General features: G+C 45.1%; 2 protein-coding genes across 2 annotated transcripts in view; one reads left to right on the plus strand and one right to left on the minus strand.

Annotated features, from left to right (window-relative positions):
* The window catches only part of CNRIP1 (cannabinoid receptor interacting protein 1), a 1,091,934-nt gene that overhangs the window by 239,833 nt on the left and 835,320 nt on the right, over positions 1 to 16,781 (plus strand). The window lies entirely within an intron of this gene.
* Positions 1 to 16,781, minus strand: part of ANTXR1 (ANTXR cell adhesion molecule 1) — a 238,832-nt gene that overhangs the window by 67,751 nt on the left and 154,300 nt on the right. Inside the window, exons 14-15 of the mRNA XM_050754435.1 lie at positions 12,051 to 12,092; positions 442 to 537 (exon numbers count right to left, since the gene is read on the minus strand). Coding sequence (XP_050610392.1) covers positions 442 to 537; positions 12,051 to 12,092 — 138 coding nt within the window. The remainder of the gene's footprint in view (positions 1 to 441; positions 538 to 12,050; positions 12,093 to 16,781) is intronic.

Raw genomic sequence — 16,781 nt, forward strand, 5'->3', positions numbered from 1 at the left:
CGAAGGAGCAGAGAGCGTGAACCACATGGGTGGATATTTAGGGAGGAATTGTCCAGGCAGCGGGGACAGTACATGCAAAGACCTTGCAGGTTCAGGTACGAACTCTGGATTTTAATTCAGTGAGAAAAGAAATCACGAGGAAGTTTGAACTGATGTGTTCCCTGCTCTGACTCACAGTGGGCAAGACATGGGAGCGCACAGTGAAAAGGCTGTCCCTCCTATCTCTCCATCTGTCTGCCTTACAGTCCATATCCCCACCAGACCTCAAGCAGGTTTTCAGCAATTTGCTTCGGGTTTCTGACATAGAGTGGTCAGCATGGTCTATGGCCATACTGCCCTGAGCATGCCTGATATCTAGAGGCTAAGCAGGGTCGGCCCTGGCTGGTACCTGGATGGGAGTAGTCAGCACATAGATAAGTATATATTAAACTGTCCTCTTACCTCCATTCTTTTAATGCCTCCAACGCCTCTCCCACCATAATAAGAGGCATCTACCGTTGGCCACTTTTTCTTAGGCAGACCATCATCATCTTCTTCCTGCAGAGAAATTGTGGCACATGAAGGAAGCAAAACAGCACTGCTGTGTGGACCTGTCTACTATGGCCAAGTGATTAGGAGTAGAGCTTGTAGAGTCAGACTGCCTAGAGTACAATCCCAGTGCTACTGTTTCCTGGGATCTTGGGCCAATCACTGAAACCACTTAAGCTTGTTTTCCTTATCTATAGAGTGGGAATGTAAGCAGTGCTACCTGGTAAGTTTGTGGTACAGTCCTGTTCTCTTGTTCTTTTCTACAGCTCTACTCCTTTGTGGGAATCGCATCTAACCCCACCTACATGCTGATGACTTATGAATTTATATCTTCAGCCCTGATGCCTCTGAACTCCAACTACTCACTTGACATTCACATTATTTGGGGGCTAAAAAAGATCTCAACAAAACCACCGCAGAGATATCCTGATTTCCCTACCCTAAATGTGCTCCTCCTGTAGTCTTCCCCACTGCCTGGAAGTCACTCTCTCTTCTTTACTGCCTTTCCCCCACTTGTCCCAACTTGCCAGCTAGTTCTGTTGCTACTACTTAAAGATCTGAAATCTGTTGACTTCTCCACCCCAACCACCACCCTGGGCCCACGCCCCCATGCACTTGCTCCTGGACACTGTGGTAGCTTCCCAACTGGCCTCCTGCTGCCCTTAGACTCACCTATGATCTGTTCTCCACAAAGCAGCAGGGTAAGTGCAAATGCCAGCTCTGCCCTGTGTGTTCTGGCCTTTGCTCACCTTTCTGGCCTTCTTCCTTATCATGCGCCGCCCCCCCCCCCCCCCACTTCCTGAGCTCCAGCCTGCCTGCCTGCCCTCTCTCAAATACTCTGGGCAAATTCCTGTCTTGGGGCCTGTGCACAGTGTCCCCTTGTCCCCTTGTCCAGGAAAGCACTTTCCCTACCCCATCTTCTGATGGATGGATTTTCATATCACTCCTCAGAGAAGCCTCCCCTGGAAATTTCTTCTAAAGTAGCCGGTCTCTCCATCCCATCAATCTGTTTTATTTTTAGTTAAGCATCTCATCATGGCTTGATACTTACTTAATATCTGTCTCTCCACACTAGAACATACGTTCCACAGAGGCTTTTGTCATGCTTACAATTGTATTCCCAGTTTTTAGAATAGCACTACATAGTATGTGGTGGGTGCCCAAGAATTATCTGTTGAATTTACAAATAAGTTAAATGAGACGACTCAAATAAAGAAGTTAATTTAGTGTCTGCAACTTAGCTCAGTGAAAAGAAGTTAGTGTTTATATTTTTTAAGATGAAGAAAGAAGACAAGAGGAACTTGTAACTTTATGGATGGAAAAAAGGGAGGAGATGTAGCGACTGCTCTTCCTCTTGGCACTGTAACTATTCTTGTTGTGCGGAGAAAAATATCACTGTTTACAGTCATGGATGGATTATAAGCAAGTGGCATGATTTCTCCTCTGGATAGAGAAAGGAAGCTGGAAAAGGGGTTGATAAAGCAGAGGAAAGAACAAAAGAGGGAGAAATTGCTCACAATGCTGAAGCCTGCTTGTCATAGCCTTGTTTTGGTGGCATTTGGGTGAAGTTCTATGCAGGGTACCACCGCGTGGGATGGGGTACCCATGCAGGAGGCGGTACAAAGCAGCAAAGGCAGGAGAGGTCAGGATGAAAGGTGACAGAGCAAGCAGAAACATGTTGGCACATTAGGACTCCCTGAGTTACATGTTGTGCTTGGGATGGGCAGTCTTCTTTAAAATGATTTTTAAAAAATTTAATACATCTTAAAGGACAGAGAGGTCATAGCAGACTAGGATGTACAACATTCTGACAGCTGACACTTGGGTGTCTCTCTCTCTCTCTTACTTGGTTGCTCTCTCTCAGATTCTGCTGACCTTTGTATTCTAAGTGCAAAGTAGGTACTCAATAAACACATATTGCATTCATGATAACACGCCATTGAATTTATGCAGCCTTTCCCATGTTATGTGCCAGTCACTCTTCTAAGTGCTTTAAATGTATTATTAATCCTTTAATCTTGCAACCATCCAAGAAGGTACATGGTGTTATTATTCCTATTTTAGAGAATAAGAATAGAGAGGTTAAATGACTTCGGTCACTCAGCTTCTAAGTGACAGAGCTGGATTTGAACTCATGCAACCTCATTCTCATTTGTTTCTCAGCATTGGCCAGTCTGGATTTTGTTCTTCTGTGGTTTGCTTTTCTAATCATTTGATGGCAACAAATACACGCTCATTTTTGACTTCCCCTTGTACCTGCTAATTTCGATACTTGTTTTTTGTTTCTTTTTGGAGACAGGATCTCACTCTGTCACCCAGGCTGGAGTGCAGCCTCAACTAACCCAGCTCAAGCAATTCTCTCACCTCAGCCTCCCTGAGTAGCTGGGATTACAGACACATATCAATGTGCCCGGCTAATTTTTCTATTTTTTTTTTTTTTTTTTTTGTAGAGATGGGGTTTTGCCACATTGCCCAGGCCGGTCACAAACTCCTGGGCTCAAGTGATCCTCCCACCTCAGCCTCCCAATGTGCTGGGATTACAGGTGTGAGCCACTGCACCTGACCTTAATTTTGATAATTTACAACTGCAAAATATGACAAAATAAAGTCCCCAACACAACAAAATATTATAGTTCATATGATTTTACCTTATAATTTCAGAGGTTTCTTTCACCTTATGATGAGAAAGCAGGAATCTTATATATCCTATATGTGGTTAAACTTTACATTGGCGGTGGACGTATGTTTCTGTGTAAGTGTCTGTGAACATAGATAAACAAAATATGGCTCTGAAAGCCTGGGCATTCCCGCTCTGGGGCAGTTTTCCAAAGGAGATAACAGAAATTCTATACCCTAAAGCTGAACACAGCAACACCACGAACGTTAAGAAACTCCAAGAGTAAAGCCGCTTTATTCCATAGGGGACTCAACTAGGTTCATGAGCCTCTTAATCATTTAGGAGCTCATCTAATTAAGCCTTTTCACTGCACAGAAGAGGAGTCAGATCTAGAGAAAAGAAGTGATTCCTGAAGGTGAAATTCTGGTGTGGTTATCTGATGCCTTGTCCAGGGATTTTTCTCCCCCTATATTTTATGAAAAGAACTTAAAGAAGGATTTACAATTGGCTTTCTCTAATTCGCAACCCCGTTGAGTGCTCAGGATATAGTAAGATGCATAAAGCCGGTTTCCGCTGCTTTCCAGGCTAGCTTGCACACCGGGGGAACCCTTCCTCTAGTTCCTGGCCCCTCCCTCTAGTTTCTGGCCCCTCCCTCTAATCCCTGGCCGCTCCCTCGTCCCTGGCCCCTCCCTCTAGTCCCTGGCCCCTCCCTCTCGTCCCTGGCTTGGGGAAGGAGGCCCCGCCCCCGTGCTCAGGCCCCGGGCAGGGCCTGGCCTTCTCGCAACAGGAAATGCCTAGGGCTTGGGCAATCTCCATACACTGCAGGGCCACCGAGCCGGTCGCTTAATCCCCTGACCGGAGCCGGCCTGCCAAGCTCAGACAACAGCACCAGGCAGCACAAAGGCCCAGGGGCTGACGGACGGGAGAGTCAGAGTTTCCCCTGCAGTTAGCATGGGTCTGTTTACACATTCTGGAGACAGAAGGGTTTTGCAATTCCCAGGAAGAGAAGGGAATCTTTGATGTGTCTTTTCATTTGGCCAAAAATGGATGGAGTAGAATCCCAGCCCCTCAGCAAGGCCACTAAGAAACTCGGCAGCACCGGAGGGTGGATTTTTACATCTCATTATATCATAAAGGCTCTTGAGAACTTCCTCCTACACTGCCCTTCAAGGATGGTAGCAGGGAGGGAGAAAACACCAGTATAGAAATCCTCAGTGTGAGCTGGCTTTCCTTTAGTAAACTAAAAACAAAAAACAAAACAAAACAAAACAAAACCTTACTGTCCTCTCTGGTTATTGGAGGATGGGGCTGGATGAGCCCAATTGCTTTGGATGAGAAATCAGGGGTTTGTGGGGAATGAGAAGATGAGTAGAACAGAGTGGGGCCGAGTTACCAGCAAACTGCTGAGACCCCCAATTCCCCCGAGTGGTGGGAGTGGCCGGTGGTAAAGAAGTGGCCCTTTACTATTCCACCAGGGCTTGTGGGCTGCACTATACTTTAAAACCTTCAGTAAAATTTGCTGCGCAGCTGGATGTGTGCCAGTGCTGCTAGATCGTGTCTAGCAAACCGAGAAGATGAGATAACGCGGAAGAAGCAAGGAGTAGGAGTCAGTGGTGCCTGGGAGAAACCGCAGGGATTGGGGAGGGAGGCTGGTTTCCCATCAAGGGAAGTTGTGTTTAAATCTGAAAGGATGTGGTGGCTCCAGACGTCCAGCTGGCTGGAGCTTGGGTAACAGAAATGGCAGCACATTCCTCAGATGGTAGAGGCCCCTTCTGACCTGCATGTCCTCAGGCAGACCTGGGTGTGCCTGCAGGCACAGTCCTGCTCGAGGAAGAAACAGCTGTAGAGGATGAAGTCTCTGAACTCACTTGGTTAGCCTGTAATTGGATTAGCCCTGTGCTGTCCTCAGACCCTGAACTTTTCCCATCTTTCCCAATCATGCCAGGCTTTTGTGCAGCTCCGCGCTTCAACATGCAGGGCTCCACATGCCTGGAAAGCCCTTCTCCCATTTCTTCTACCCATCCCTTCATGTTGTTTAAGTGTAACCTATTCTGCGAAGAACTCCCGGGTTCCCCAGAGAATGCAATGCTCCCTCCTCATGTTTCCACAACTCCACCTTCCACTCATGCAACACATTTAACTGTTAGTTATTAAGCAAACCAGAGGGTAGAAGGAATTAATTTTCCAGATTCTGGGGCTGCCTCACTCCTGCATGTAGACTGTGCACAGGTCAACTCCACAGACTTGATGTGAATAGTGCCCCCTGGAGTTGTGCATAGAGTGGCCCTCTCAGACTCAGTTGATAAGTTCTTTAACATTCCTGCTTCTCTGGTATCCATTTACTAGAAGAGCCACATGGCCAGTTTGACCCAAGAAGGCTCACAATTCCCAATTCACTGCAAGTTTCAATAGGAACTATCAATGAAAAGAAGCACATAACTGAAAGAGAATCAAGCCCAAGGCAGTAGCTTTAAATCAGCCTTTAAATTAATTTTAAATGTCATTGAACTGGAGCACATCTTAAATGTATAAGCTCAACAAGGGCCTTTTATTTGTCAATTCTTTCACTAACTCAAGCAACTATCATTGAGTCCCCATCACCTGCCAGCACAGTGTTGTATTTTGAGAAAAATAAAGTGAACTCAACTGTCGACAATATTGTTTACATTTATAGAGGAGTGAGTTTTGTGAGAATGATGACATGAATTAAAGGACTAAGCCCACAGAAACTCCCAGGTGTGGGAGGCTCCGAAGGGCAGAACTTAAAGTAGAACTGGTGGGACTGTCTCATCTGGTCTTTGGGGAGAAGTCAGGGAGATCCCCTCAATGTCAGTCTTGGAGGCAAACTCCTAGGAGTGAATTGGCAAGTCAGAAAGATCCAGCAATACTTCTGTTTGTAAATACAAAAAATTCTGAAGGATTTAAGATTTCACCATTCTGAGCCGCATTTCACATGTCATGGCACCATTATATCTGTTTATGTAAACAAAGTGATTAAAGACAACACAAGGATTGTCCTGTATTCTTCAATAAAGAATAAAGTGTTTATTTTCCTAGCAGCAATGTTTTTTTTTTTTTTTTTTTTTTTTAATTTAAAGTATTAAAACATAGAATACTGAATTTTGGGCCTTTTCTAGGACTTCTGTTTGGAGTGTATGTGTGTGTGAATGTGTGTGTGAGTGTGTGTGTATGTGTGTGTGTATATTTAATGCTCACTGGCAAGAAGATGCCCTGACAGTAGCTTGGCCCTTCATCCCTCCAGGGTGGAGGCTACTCTGGGTGTCTGTGTAGTCATGAAGGATGCCAGGCCTGTTGCTATTAGGAGTTCAACTTATCTAGCCCTGTATAATTTTCCAAAGCTCAGTTTTCCTATCTAAACATTTCTTGCCACAGAGAAATTGTTAGGATCAGTGAGCATAATAATAAATCTGAAAATAAGCTCATCCTTCAAAGCCAGGTGCCTATTGTTCACTGGATAGGCATCAAATGCCTTCAATAGGCACCCCTCTCCCTTTAGATACAAAACACCAACCTATAGATGTCCATATATTCACATCCTTTCTCACTCTCACCCAACCCCACTGCACATATACTAACCCATGATTAAAACAAGAAGACACATTCTTTTTTTGGAAGAGTTGGGGTCTTGCTCTGTTGCCCAGGCTAGAGTGCAGTGGCATGAACATGGCTCACTGCAGTTTCCAGCTTCTGGGCTTAAGCGACCCTCCAGCCTCGGTTTCCCAAGTAGCTGGGACCACATGTGTGACAGCCACCATGCCAAGCTAATTTTTATTTTTGTAGAGATGGGGGTCTCCCTATGTTGCCCAGGCTGGTCTCAAACTCCTGGTCCCAAGCAATCCTGCTTGAGCCTCCCAAGGTGCTTGGATTACAGGAGTGAGCCACCATACCAAGCTCCCAGATGCATTCTAAAGTTTCATGATGAGACATGGTGATGTGGGAGCATGAAAGAGAAGACAGGCGGGAAACATGGGGATGACAGCTAAAGAGAATAGCTACACACTAGGGCCACAGACAGAGCACAGAAAATAAGTAGCCATCTTTACATCAGTCTTAAAAGGGCCTGTGTGCCCTGTCTGAGTGACAGGGTCAGAGAGGGGTGGCACTGCCACTCAAGAAAGGGGCACCTGATACTCCCAACAAGGAGCGGAGGCCTTGCTCTTGGTTGCAGGAGCTACATCGTCTTCAGGGACGGGTGAGGAAAGACTGCTCTATGCTTCTTTTTCAGGTACAAGTTTGAATCCCAGTCCCATCACTTAATAACTGAAATCTTGGGGCAACTGGTATTTTAATCTCATTATACCTCAGTTTTGCATCTATAAGACAGGAGTTCATAATAGCACACTTTTGTTTCAGGGCTGCTGAATGATGAAATGAAATATACCACAAAAAGTGCTTCACATCACTGCCTGGATAGTCATAAATGCTCAATAAATGTCATCTTTAGTAATTAACCACTATTACTATTAGTTTTTATACATTCACATGCAATATCCACCAGGAATCTCTGCCTTTCTTCCTGATTAGGACTGATTAGGCCACCAACTTTATAAACGTCCAGTTACACACTCTCTCTCTCTCTCTTTTTTTTTTTTTTTGAGATAGAGTCTCGCTCTGTTGCCCAGGCTGAAGTGCAGTGGTGTGATCTTGGCTCACTGCAACTTCCGCCTCCCAGGTTCAAGCAATTCTTCTGCCTCAGCCTCCTGATCAGTTGGGATTACAGGCGTGTGCCACCACGCCCAGCTAATTTTTTGTATTTTTAGTAGAGACAGGGTTTTCCACGTTGGCCAGGCTGGTCTCAAGTTATCTGCCCACCTCGGCCTCCCAAAGTGCTAAGCCAGTATGCCTGGCCCAGTTACACACTCTCCTAAGGCAACTCTGGCAGAGAATCTCACACGTGCTGTTAGCCCACAGGAGGTACTCATTCTAGAGTTGTTGAATAAATAAGATTTTTAAATATCAAAAAACATTAGGATTACCTACATACCTTTTACCTCTATCCTATTTGACTTCTCTAATGTCCCTCCAGTCAGATTCTAAGACCTTGATTTGCTTGATGCTAAAAAGTACAATGTTTTATCTATTATTGCCTACGTCTCCAGTTTGGGTAGTTTCTTGATTTATTTCTGACACAATATTTAGTTGATTAAGCCAGAGGGTTTCCAAGGGAAATGAAGGAGGGGAGGTGCTCTAGGCTCCAAGAAAGGAATGTTTTGTTTTTCATCGCAAATAAAATGTACTAGTCATCTGTCCAGCCCAGGTCTGGCCAAGGCAGTGTGATTAAGGAAGAAAATGGCAGGTGTTTCTGGAGCTGTGCCTTTGATAGAGTAAGAAAGCACATGGGAAAGGAAGCATCTTCTCTTTCCAGCACATTTACTTCATGTGTAGGTCTGTGTGTGTCTGAGACATGGAGCTGCTTGGGGCTAAGCCATAACCCACTTTACATTCAGTCATGGGGCTTCCTGCTCTCTGTTGCCTTTCAAATATGCATAAAGTTGGGAACGATAGGATCTTTGGGAGCCTGTATAAGTGGCAGATGTTGGGAGAATATGGCATAGATTCCTGGGTGTAGCTTTTATTTTGATGGTATTTAATGAGACCGAAGTTTCGTTTCTGAAACAATACTATTTCAGAGAGGCCACAGGGCCTGCACCAGGTCCACTCCTCCTTCTAAGGGGAGCTACTCTCACCAGGGCCACGGGGCCTACTAGGAAGCTTCTCTTTGGCCAGATGTGACCCAAGAGCGCCAGTCTGTCGGTTGGCTGTGAGCTGTGACTGATGATCTATGGTCTGCAGTGAAAAGATGAGCTGGACCAAGTATTTTCCCCTGTTGGGAACCGGAAGATGGAAACCGAGAGACTCAGGCTATAAGCACTGGGGCAGATGGTGAAATGAAGACAGAAAATATCAGATAGAGTCAGGCAAGAGGGCTCTCTACAAACTAGAGTTACAAGGGCAGAGAGGAGGCCAGTAAGAGAAGGCAGAAGGGAGTAAATTCCCAGAGAGAAGCAGAGCTGCTAGCAGTGAAATCGAAAGCCCATGAGGGTGGTGTCTAGGGCTGCCTCAGTTCTTTCTCCAGCCACAGTCTACCTGAGTTCTTTCATCTTGGACTAGCTTGAACTGGTCTGTTTTTTGCAGGCTAATGAGGCAGATAAAAACCCAAATATAGTCATAAAATCCATGGAAGGTGATTACATGCAGAACAAAACCATCACATGAAGTGCTCCATTACTGCATTCTCCCATGAACTGCCAGTTATTTGGAATAACTGGAGACTTAGGGAGGGATCCTCACTAGTGCCACTTGAGAAGACCCTTAACCCCGGAAATGTCTCTCTTAGTTGTTAAAATGGACCTTCCTTGCTTTTACTGAGCTCTTCAAGTTTCAAGTAATTTCTCTTTGTACCCTCTTTATATAAGTGTGTCACTGTTGATTACACAGAATCTCAGAAAGTAGTTCCTTTTTCTAATATGAATTTTTGTATTTTCTATTAAAAAGGTCACTGAGAGCTTATTATAAAGTTATCTTCATTCTCCAACTTTAGTTATTTAAATAGTAGACATGCTCAGAATATTATACTTAAAGAACTGATGAAAGTTTGGATAAGTAATACTGAAGGTCTTCATATATATGGCAGAGAGTGTTTGATGTCATATAGCTATCTATTGAGTGTTAAACACTGGAATTTGAATACAGGGAACTAGAGGAAAAGACTGTCTAGATTGAGACTATGATTTTCAGAGCATTGTATAAAATACTTTGCACGGGCTATGTTAGGTTATCTGTTTCTGTGGGATTTCTTTCTTTCTTCTTCTTGTTCTTTTATTTTATTTTCCTTCCAAAATACATCATGAAGAAGATTAGGCAGACTAACTCACAGGGCCAACACACGTGCTGAAAAGTGCCTGATGCTAAAAAGTACAATGTTCAAATTTTTATTGCCTAGGTCTCCAGTTTGGGTAGTTTCTTGCTTTATTTCTGACATCATATTGAATGATTAAGTCAGAGGGTTTCAAAGGGAAATGAAGGAGGGGAGGGGGTCTAGGCTTCAGGAAGGGGATGTTTTGTTTTTCATCAGCAAATGAAATGTACTAGTCATCTGTCCAGCCCAGGTCTGGCCAAGTATAATGAACTGCAGGTGTTCACGTGGTTATCCCTTTGATAGAGTGACAGGGGACAGGTGAGGAAGCTTCAGCCCAAAAACTCTTTTAAGCCTAACACAACCCTTTAGATTCAAGCATTCTGAGGTTGTCACTCTGTTTGGGAAATAAAGTCAGCTCTCTACAACTTTTATGAAACTGAAAAAACTCAACTACTTCTCTTCCTTGCTTTTAGCTATTCTTCCTAGATGGTTTTCTAGTTTGGGCTTTTTCACTTGGCTCCAAAATTGTGTTGCTGGGTCCTTCATCCTGAAAGTCCCTGCTGAGCTTGTACTGCATGTGAAACCCTAGGCTAGATGTTGGATCTGGGGTAAGTCAGAGCCCAGTCTTACACCTACATCCCCAGGTGTACTTTGGCCACTATGGCTGCCACGTCACCTTCTAAAGGCAAACGCAGAGCAGGAGCCGAAAGAAAGAGCCACAACCCCTCTAAGTGAACACAACAAGGGAGGGAATGTTCTTTGTCTCCGGGCAAACAAAGCGGTCCTAATAAGGGAGCTCCTTGCTCTATTTTATTTTTTATGTTCTGGAAGTCTAAGAGATAGCTGCACACAACAGAAACAAAGCCAACTGCACTCGTGGAACTAGCCACGGTACTTTCTCTTGAAGGATTAAGGAAAGGTTTTTATGTATGTAAAGAAGGTTTTTTCTCCTCCTTTGCACAGCAATGTAATTTCCTCCCTTGATTTCTGGGCAGAAAGTTAGCATTCCAACAAGATGTGCTTTAATTGATTGCAGCTATTAAATCCCTTGGCTTACATGCATATGGTTCAGGATATAAGAGCCACATGGAAGTTTTAATTTAATCATTACTCTTTCTGTATGTAGGAAACTTGACAGAGGCATTGGAAGGGGAAGGGTGAGGAACTGGCACTTGATTTGCACACAACAGACCTTAGGGATTGAGGACAATAACTTGAAAGCTTATCAACATATCTTTTGGTCTCATTGAGTGTTTAGATATGTAACCCTGGCTTCTGAATTGGTGGGTGTTACCTCTAGAGACTCCAGCTGTACTGAGAGTGATCAGATTAGCTAAGCCACTTGATAGACACTCTTGCATTTCTCATGATTAGCCTTTAATGCCTCCACTGTAATCTACCCCAGGCCACCCTTGCATCAGAACTGCTTACTGGCCAATTCAGTGGTAGAGTCCAAGAATTTTTTTCTTTAGATGATGAGGATTTGAGAGGAAGGCCAGGATATTAACATATCCCTCTCCAGCATATTTTCATTACTGCCTGGCAAATCTTTAGATAATATTGTTTTTAAATTAAAGAAAAATGAAGTATTTGGCATCAGGCTATTCCTAGAGCCAATGATTGGAGAATGCAGCAAATTGCGCCTGATCTACACACATAAAGCATTAAGTCTCTGCAGGGAGAAGAGAATCTTAGGGTTTGTTTGAGAGGAAAAGTCAGTATCTCAAAGCTCCAAATAACTGTATTGATAAAAACATTTGTTTACGTCTCAAATTTTATCTCTGCAGGGAGGAAAACCTCCAAAATCCATTGTCTTTTCTGGCAGTTTAGTTCAGTTTCTTGTTCATCCCTGGTTAGGAAAGGTCAGAGACTTTCTTCCCTTCTGCTTCACAGGCAGGTATATTAAATTCTTTGGGCCTGACTTAGCTCTGCTCCGTAGGGGGCTAAGTGTCCAGCTGCCCAGCCAGCTCTCCACCCCACTCTGCCACCCCGCCCACCTGCCGCCATCCTGCTGTGGTCACTTACCTCACTCTCCTCAGCAGGGGGTGGAGGGACCTCCTTGATAATCTGAAAAGAAAACAGAGAACAGGTCAGTGAAAAATCTCTGGCTACCTTCCTTCTAAGAGGCCTGCTGTCAGGAGGTATTGTGGTGGTGCTGCCATAACTACCATGGCAATGGCCCCAGCAAGTCGGACTTAATCAGTGCCATGAGGTGTCTTTCTGGACAGAGTAGCTCTGCTAGTTAGCATATGACTCAGGCTGAGAGTTCCAGTCAAAATTGCATCTTTTGTGTTTTTATATAGAGAAATAAATGTTCCGCAGGTAACAGTTTCATTTCCTACCCCAGATAGCTATCATGCAAACTTATTCACTCATTTATTCACCTAGTCATTCACCTATCAGATTATTCATCCATCTATCCAACCATCTACACATTTAACAAAGAATTGTCACATGATGGAAGTTAAGACGGTGCTTTAGGGATGCATCAGGCGTGGACCCCACTCAGGCTGCTGGCAGTCCTTCAGCTGTCACTGGTTACCACGGGTGCCTCTGCGGGGTGGATGTGCTGCTCAGGCAGACCGATTCCCAACAGAGGCAGCAAAGGAGTGTCCAGGGATTTCTTTCAGGGCACTGACACTTAGGGCACAGGGCACAAAGCTTTAACTAACAATGTTATAAGATTCTGACTGTCCCATCTTTGGGGCTGAAGAGAGACATGTGGAAACTCTGGATGGGCAAGTAATTGGGAGACCGTCTAACCCATGAGAGAATGATGATACATGGGATAAGGACAGGGCAGGGACAGCTGGGGCCAGTGAGCAGCCCCTCCTCCCTCTTGACCCCAACTTGTACCCCTCCGTCATAAAAGGAAAGCCCTTACCGTTAAATGGATTGAGAGTCTCTTACATGGCATTTGGCAATTATCTACTATAATTCCACTCTGTCCCTTGGAGGGCTTCCTACTCTCACCCCAAACTTATTATCAGAAGTTTGGGTCCTCTACTCAGTCCTTTTACTTAGAGGACTTCTGGCAAATGCGAAGCTCATTCCCTATCTCTTGATGCCTTAACACCAGGCGCTGACTTTGTAGACGGGTGTTTGGGCAGTGCCCACAGGATCCATTCTTTCTTCTTCCAGTTGGGGAACCAGCCTCTGACTGCAGGCCAGGATGCTCAGCTGTTAGCAAGCACGTCTTTACCTCTCCCTACTCAGCACATGTCTCCTCTGGTTTGATGATTATTCTGGGACCTTGTTAGGGCTCCAATCCCCACACTGTTACCCACCCTACCATTATCTATAACGTCATCTTTGCATGAGGAGGCAGGCTTCCCACTGCAGGTTCTGTTAACCTTAGCCAGTGGCCCAAGACTCCAGTCCTCTGAAAGTACGGTATTCAATTAATTGAAGAGGCAGAAGTGAAGGCCTCCAGGGGTTTCAAACTCTCATTTCATCTGCTTCCACTTCCTGGCTGCTGTGAGACGCCTGGTGAAGGTCTCTGGAAAATGCAAAGCCATGATTGTGCTCACCCACTCAACCCTGGCTCAGAGTTCCTTAAGGAAATCTCTGGGGAGGATCGCTACTGCCCAGGACTGATTTCCCGTCATCCCAGAAGCAGTAAATTACTTACAGCAGGAAATGTCTGGAAACTGGAGGGAGGGGTGAGGATCTGGGGACCAAGATCTGGAATGCATTTGTTCTCCTGAGCAGGGGTAGGGAGGGGAGTGAGAGGGGGAACAGGATGTTTGGGAAGAGACAGATGTTGAGAGGGCAGCATACGTGGCAAGGCCCCTGGGTGTTAAGAGTTTTGGTGCTGAGCAGAGGGCTTTTGTCCACATGGTGCTATGAGCTAAGCACAGCATAGATTTTTTTTTTGTTTTTTTTTTTGAGACGGAGTCTCGCTCTGTCACCCAGGCTGGAGTGCAGTGGCCGGATCTCAGCTCACTGCAAGCTCCGCCTCCCGGGTTCACGCCATTCTCCTGCCTCAGCCTCCCGAGTAGCTGGGACTATAGGCGCCCGCCACCTCGCCCGGCTAGTTTTTTGTATTTTTTAGTAGAGACGGGGTTTCACCGTGTTAGCCAGGATGGTCTCGATCTCCTGACCTCGTGATCCGCCCGTCTCGGCCTCCCAAAGTGCTGGGATTACAGGCGTGAGCCACCGCGCCCGGCCAGCATAGATGTTATCTGTGAATCCCAGACCTGCCTTCTCCTGACTGTCAGGATTTGACGAGTCCCTTAACCTGCCCGAGCTCCACTGTCTGAGCGATCACGTGTGTTAAGCATCTGGTAGCGAGTAGCTGCTCAGTAGATGCTGCATGCTATTAGTACTCTCCTTTCCCTTTCTTGTTGTCTGTGCCTCTTACCTTGATTACATCTTTCCTACCCCTCCCCGATGCATATACTAAATGCCTTTGCATGGTGGCTTCCAGACATGCCAATGGGCCAGCACTTTATGAACTGAGTGAGATAGGAGGCTGGTGTTCTGACAGTGGCCAAGGGTTTTGGGGGAGTCGGTAGCAGTATTCCTGGCTACATGTGTGTCAGCTATGACACTGGCCAGGGAATGCGGTTCCAGGTGGCCCAACACTCAGACCAACCCATCAATACGGTTGCTGTTTAATTTAATGTATTAAGTATTAATTGAATATCTATTCTACATCCTGCAATGTGCCAGACCCTAAGGAACCCAAAACACCATGCTAAAATACATGACTTATTAAATATTGATAAAGAGGGGCTGGTTTATGATCCAGATTTCACATTGACACACTATAAGCTGGGCACCTGAGCTTCTGGAAAAAATGTCACTCTGTTCAGGTAAACAGGAATTAAGTACCTCCAACCTGGTCTCATTGGCTGGGCATCTGGCTATGTTCAGCAGGAATGGGCAGGAAGTCTTCTCATTGCTTCAAGCCCATGCACCAGCAGCTTGCCCCTGGGGAGCAGGGTGCAGCTCACCACAGGATGGCAGGACAGCTTTTAAAAGTATGATCTAGATAGGCTAAGCTTGGAGTCAGGGATGAGAATTCCAAGCAGTGAAGTTGGATAGGCTGTCTGTGAGTGGGCCAAATCCTTGTGCCAAAACCAGCACATGGGCCACCCAAAGGAGTGCTCTGAGCACAGGGACATGTCAACTCTCTCAGACCACCGCATTCCCCTCAGGGCCAGAGTCTGTGTTGCCTGGCGGAGTAGCTTGGGCAAAAGCCTGCATTGCTCTGTAGCCTGCAGCACCAGGGCAACACGGCCACACACAGAGTAGCCTTAAAAATAGACATCTCTATGGTTGCTTCAGTACTTAAAACCAGTGCACCCCTGCTAATGGCTTCCCATGGCTTATAGGATAAAATGCAAACTGTTCCCATGCCCCACAAGGCCCACATGATGTGGCCTCACTTCCCTCCCACTGCATCTCTCTCCTTCACTTTCTGTACTCCAGTCTCCTGGGCACCTTTCTGTTCCTTCCACATGCTCTGCTACTTCTCAAGTGCAGTATCTTCTGCCCAAATGCTCACTACTTCCTCCACCCTCAATCCACAGCCCTGCACATTCCCCAGTGAACACCTACTTATCAAACAGATCTCCAGTAAATGCACCTCCCCTGGGAATCTCACAGAAAGGACCAGGTCCTCTTTGTGGGCTCCCACCATGTTTGTTTTCTGTAGCACTTTGAATCATAATTGAACGGCAAATTGCATAATTGTTTCCAACCAGCATGACTAGAAAGCCTCTATTTCCAACTAGAATGCAAGCTAGAATCAGCTTCCAAGCTCAGGCTTGGTTTGGCCCACTCTCCTTTTCTCAGGTTATGTGAGCATCCTCTTGGTTATGGGTGGGCTCTTTTGCACCTTTCTCGTTAAGAGGGACAAAGAAGATGGATAAGGTTGAAAGATCATTAATAAAATATTTTAAACAAAAATTCTCCAATTAACGTAAGCATAACATGGAAGAACTGGATGGTAGTATGGGAGTAAATCTGAGAACATTTTTCATATTTCTACTCCGCAGGCCAGCACTGCCTCCCCACTTACTACCACCTTTAGACTGGGTATTTTAGAGAAGCAGAAAGTGACCATTTGCCTCCTTGGGATAGCTGCCCTAGAGTCCCTTTTGCACTAAGAGTTGGACTGGTGAGGTAAAGGGGATGGGAAAAATGAGATGGAATATGAAACTCCTGAATTCTATTGGTGTTTCTCTGATACCTGAGAATTTCTTGAAACTGTTGTGTGTTGGGAGATGTATCTCCTCTCCTCTCTTACCAGTGACTTTAATTCTGACTTTATCCATCTCTGTTCACGCTGATACGAGGTAGGGCCAGATTTGATGATGATCATTGCATAGATAAAGGAAAGTCAGAAAAGACCAGGTAGAATCTGATCAAATTGAAATGTTATTGACAGCTTCTCATTGAGTCAAACAAATTCCAGTTCTTATGTGCACCCCTGAGTTTGGCTGTTGGAAATGGTAATGATGGAAGATGTGGAGATGCAGTCAGCATAGTACGAATACAGTAGAAAGATCACGTGTGCCCAGGGCCTGTTTGACGCCTGGGAAGTTGAACTATTTTGGTTTTATGAATTAAGTTCAACCATTTGGGTCTCTATAAAGTTCTCTCTAACAATTCATTTTATTTTTATAAATGGTTTTGTAAATTGATTTTATAAATTGTTAAGGTGAAATAAAGTACCTGATGAGTTCATTTTACTTTTCTTTTTTCTCTAGAAGTATTGAAGTTTGATTCCTAATGTGTAGGCTTTGA

The sequence above is a fragment of the Macaca thibetana genome, chromosome 13 (genome assembly GCF_024542745.1).
Source record: "Macaca thibetana thibetana isolate TM-01 chromosome 13, ASM2454274v1, whole genome shotgun sequence".
Lineage (NCBI taxonomy): Eukaryota > Metazoa > Chordata > Mammalia > Primates > Cercopithecidae > Macaca > Macaca thibetana.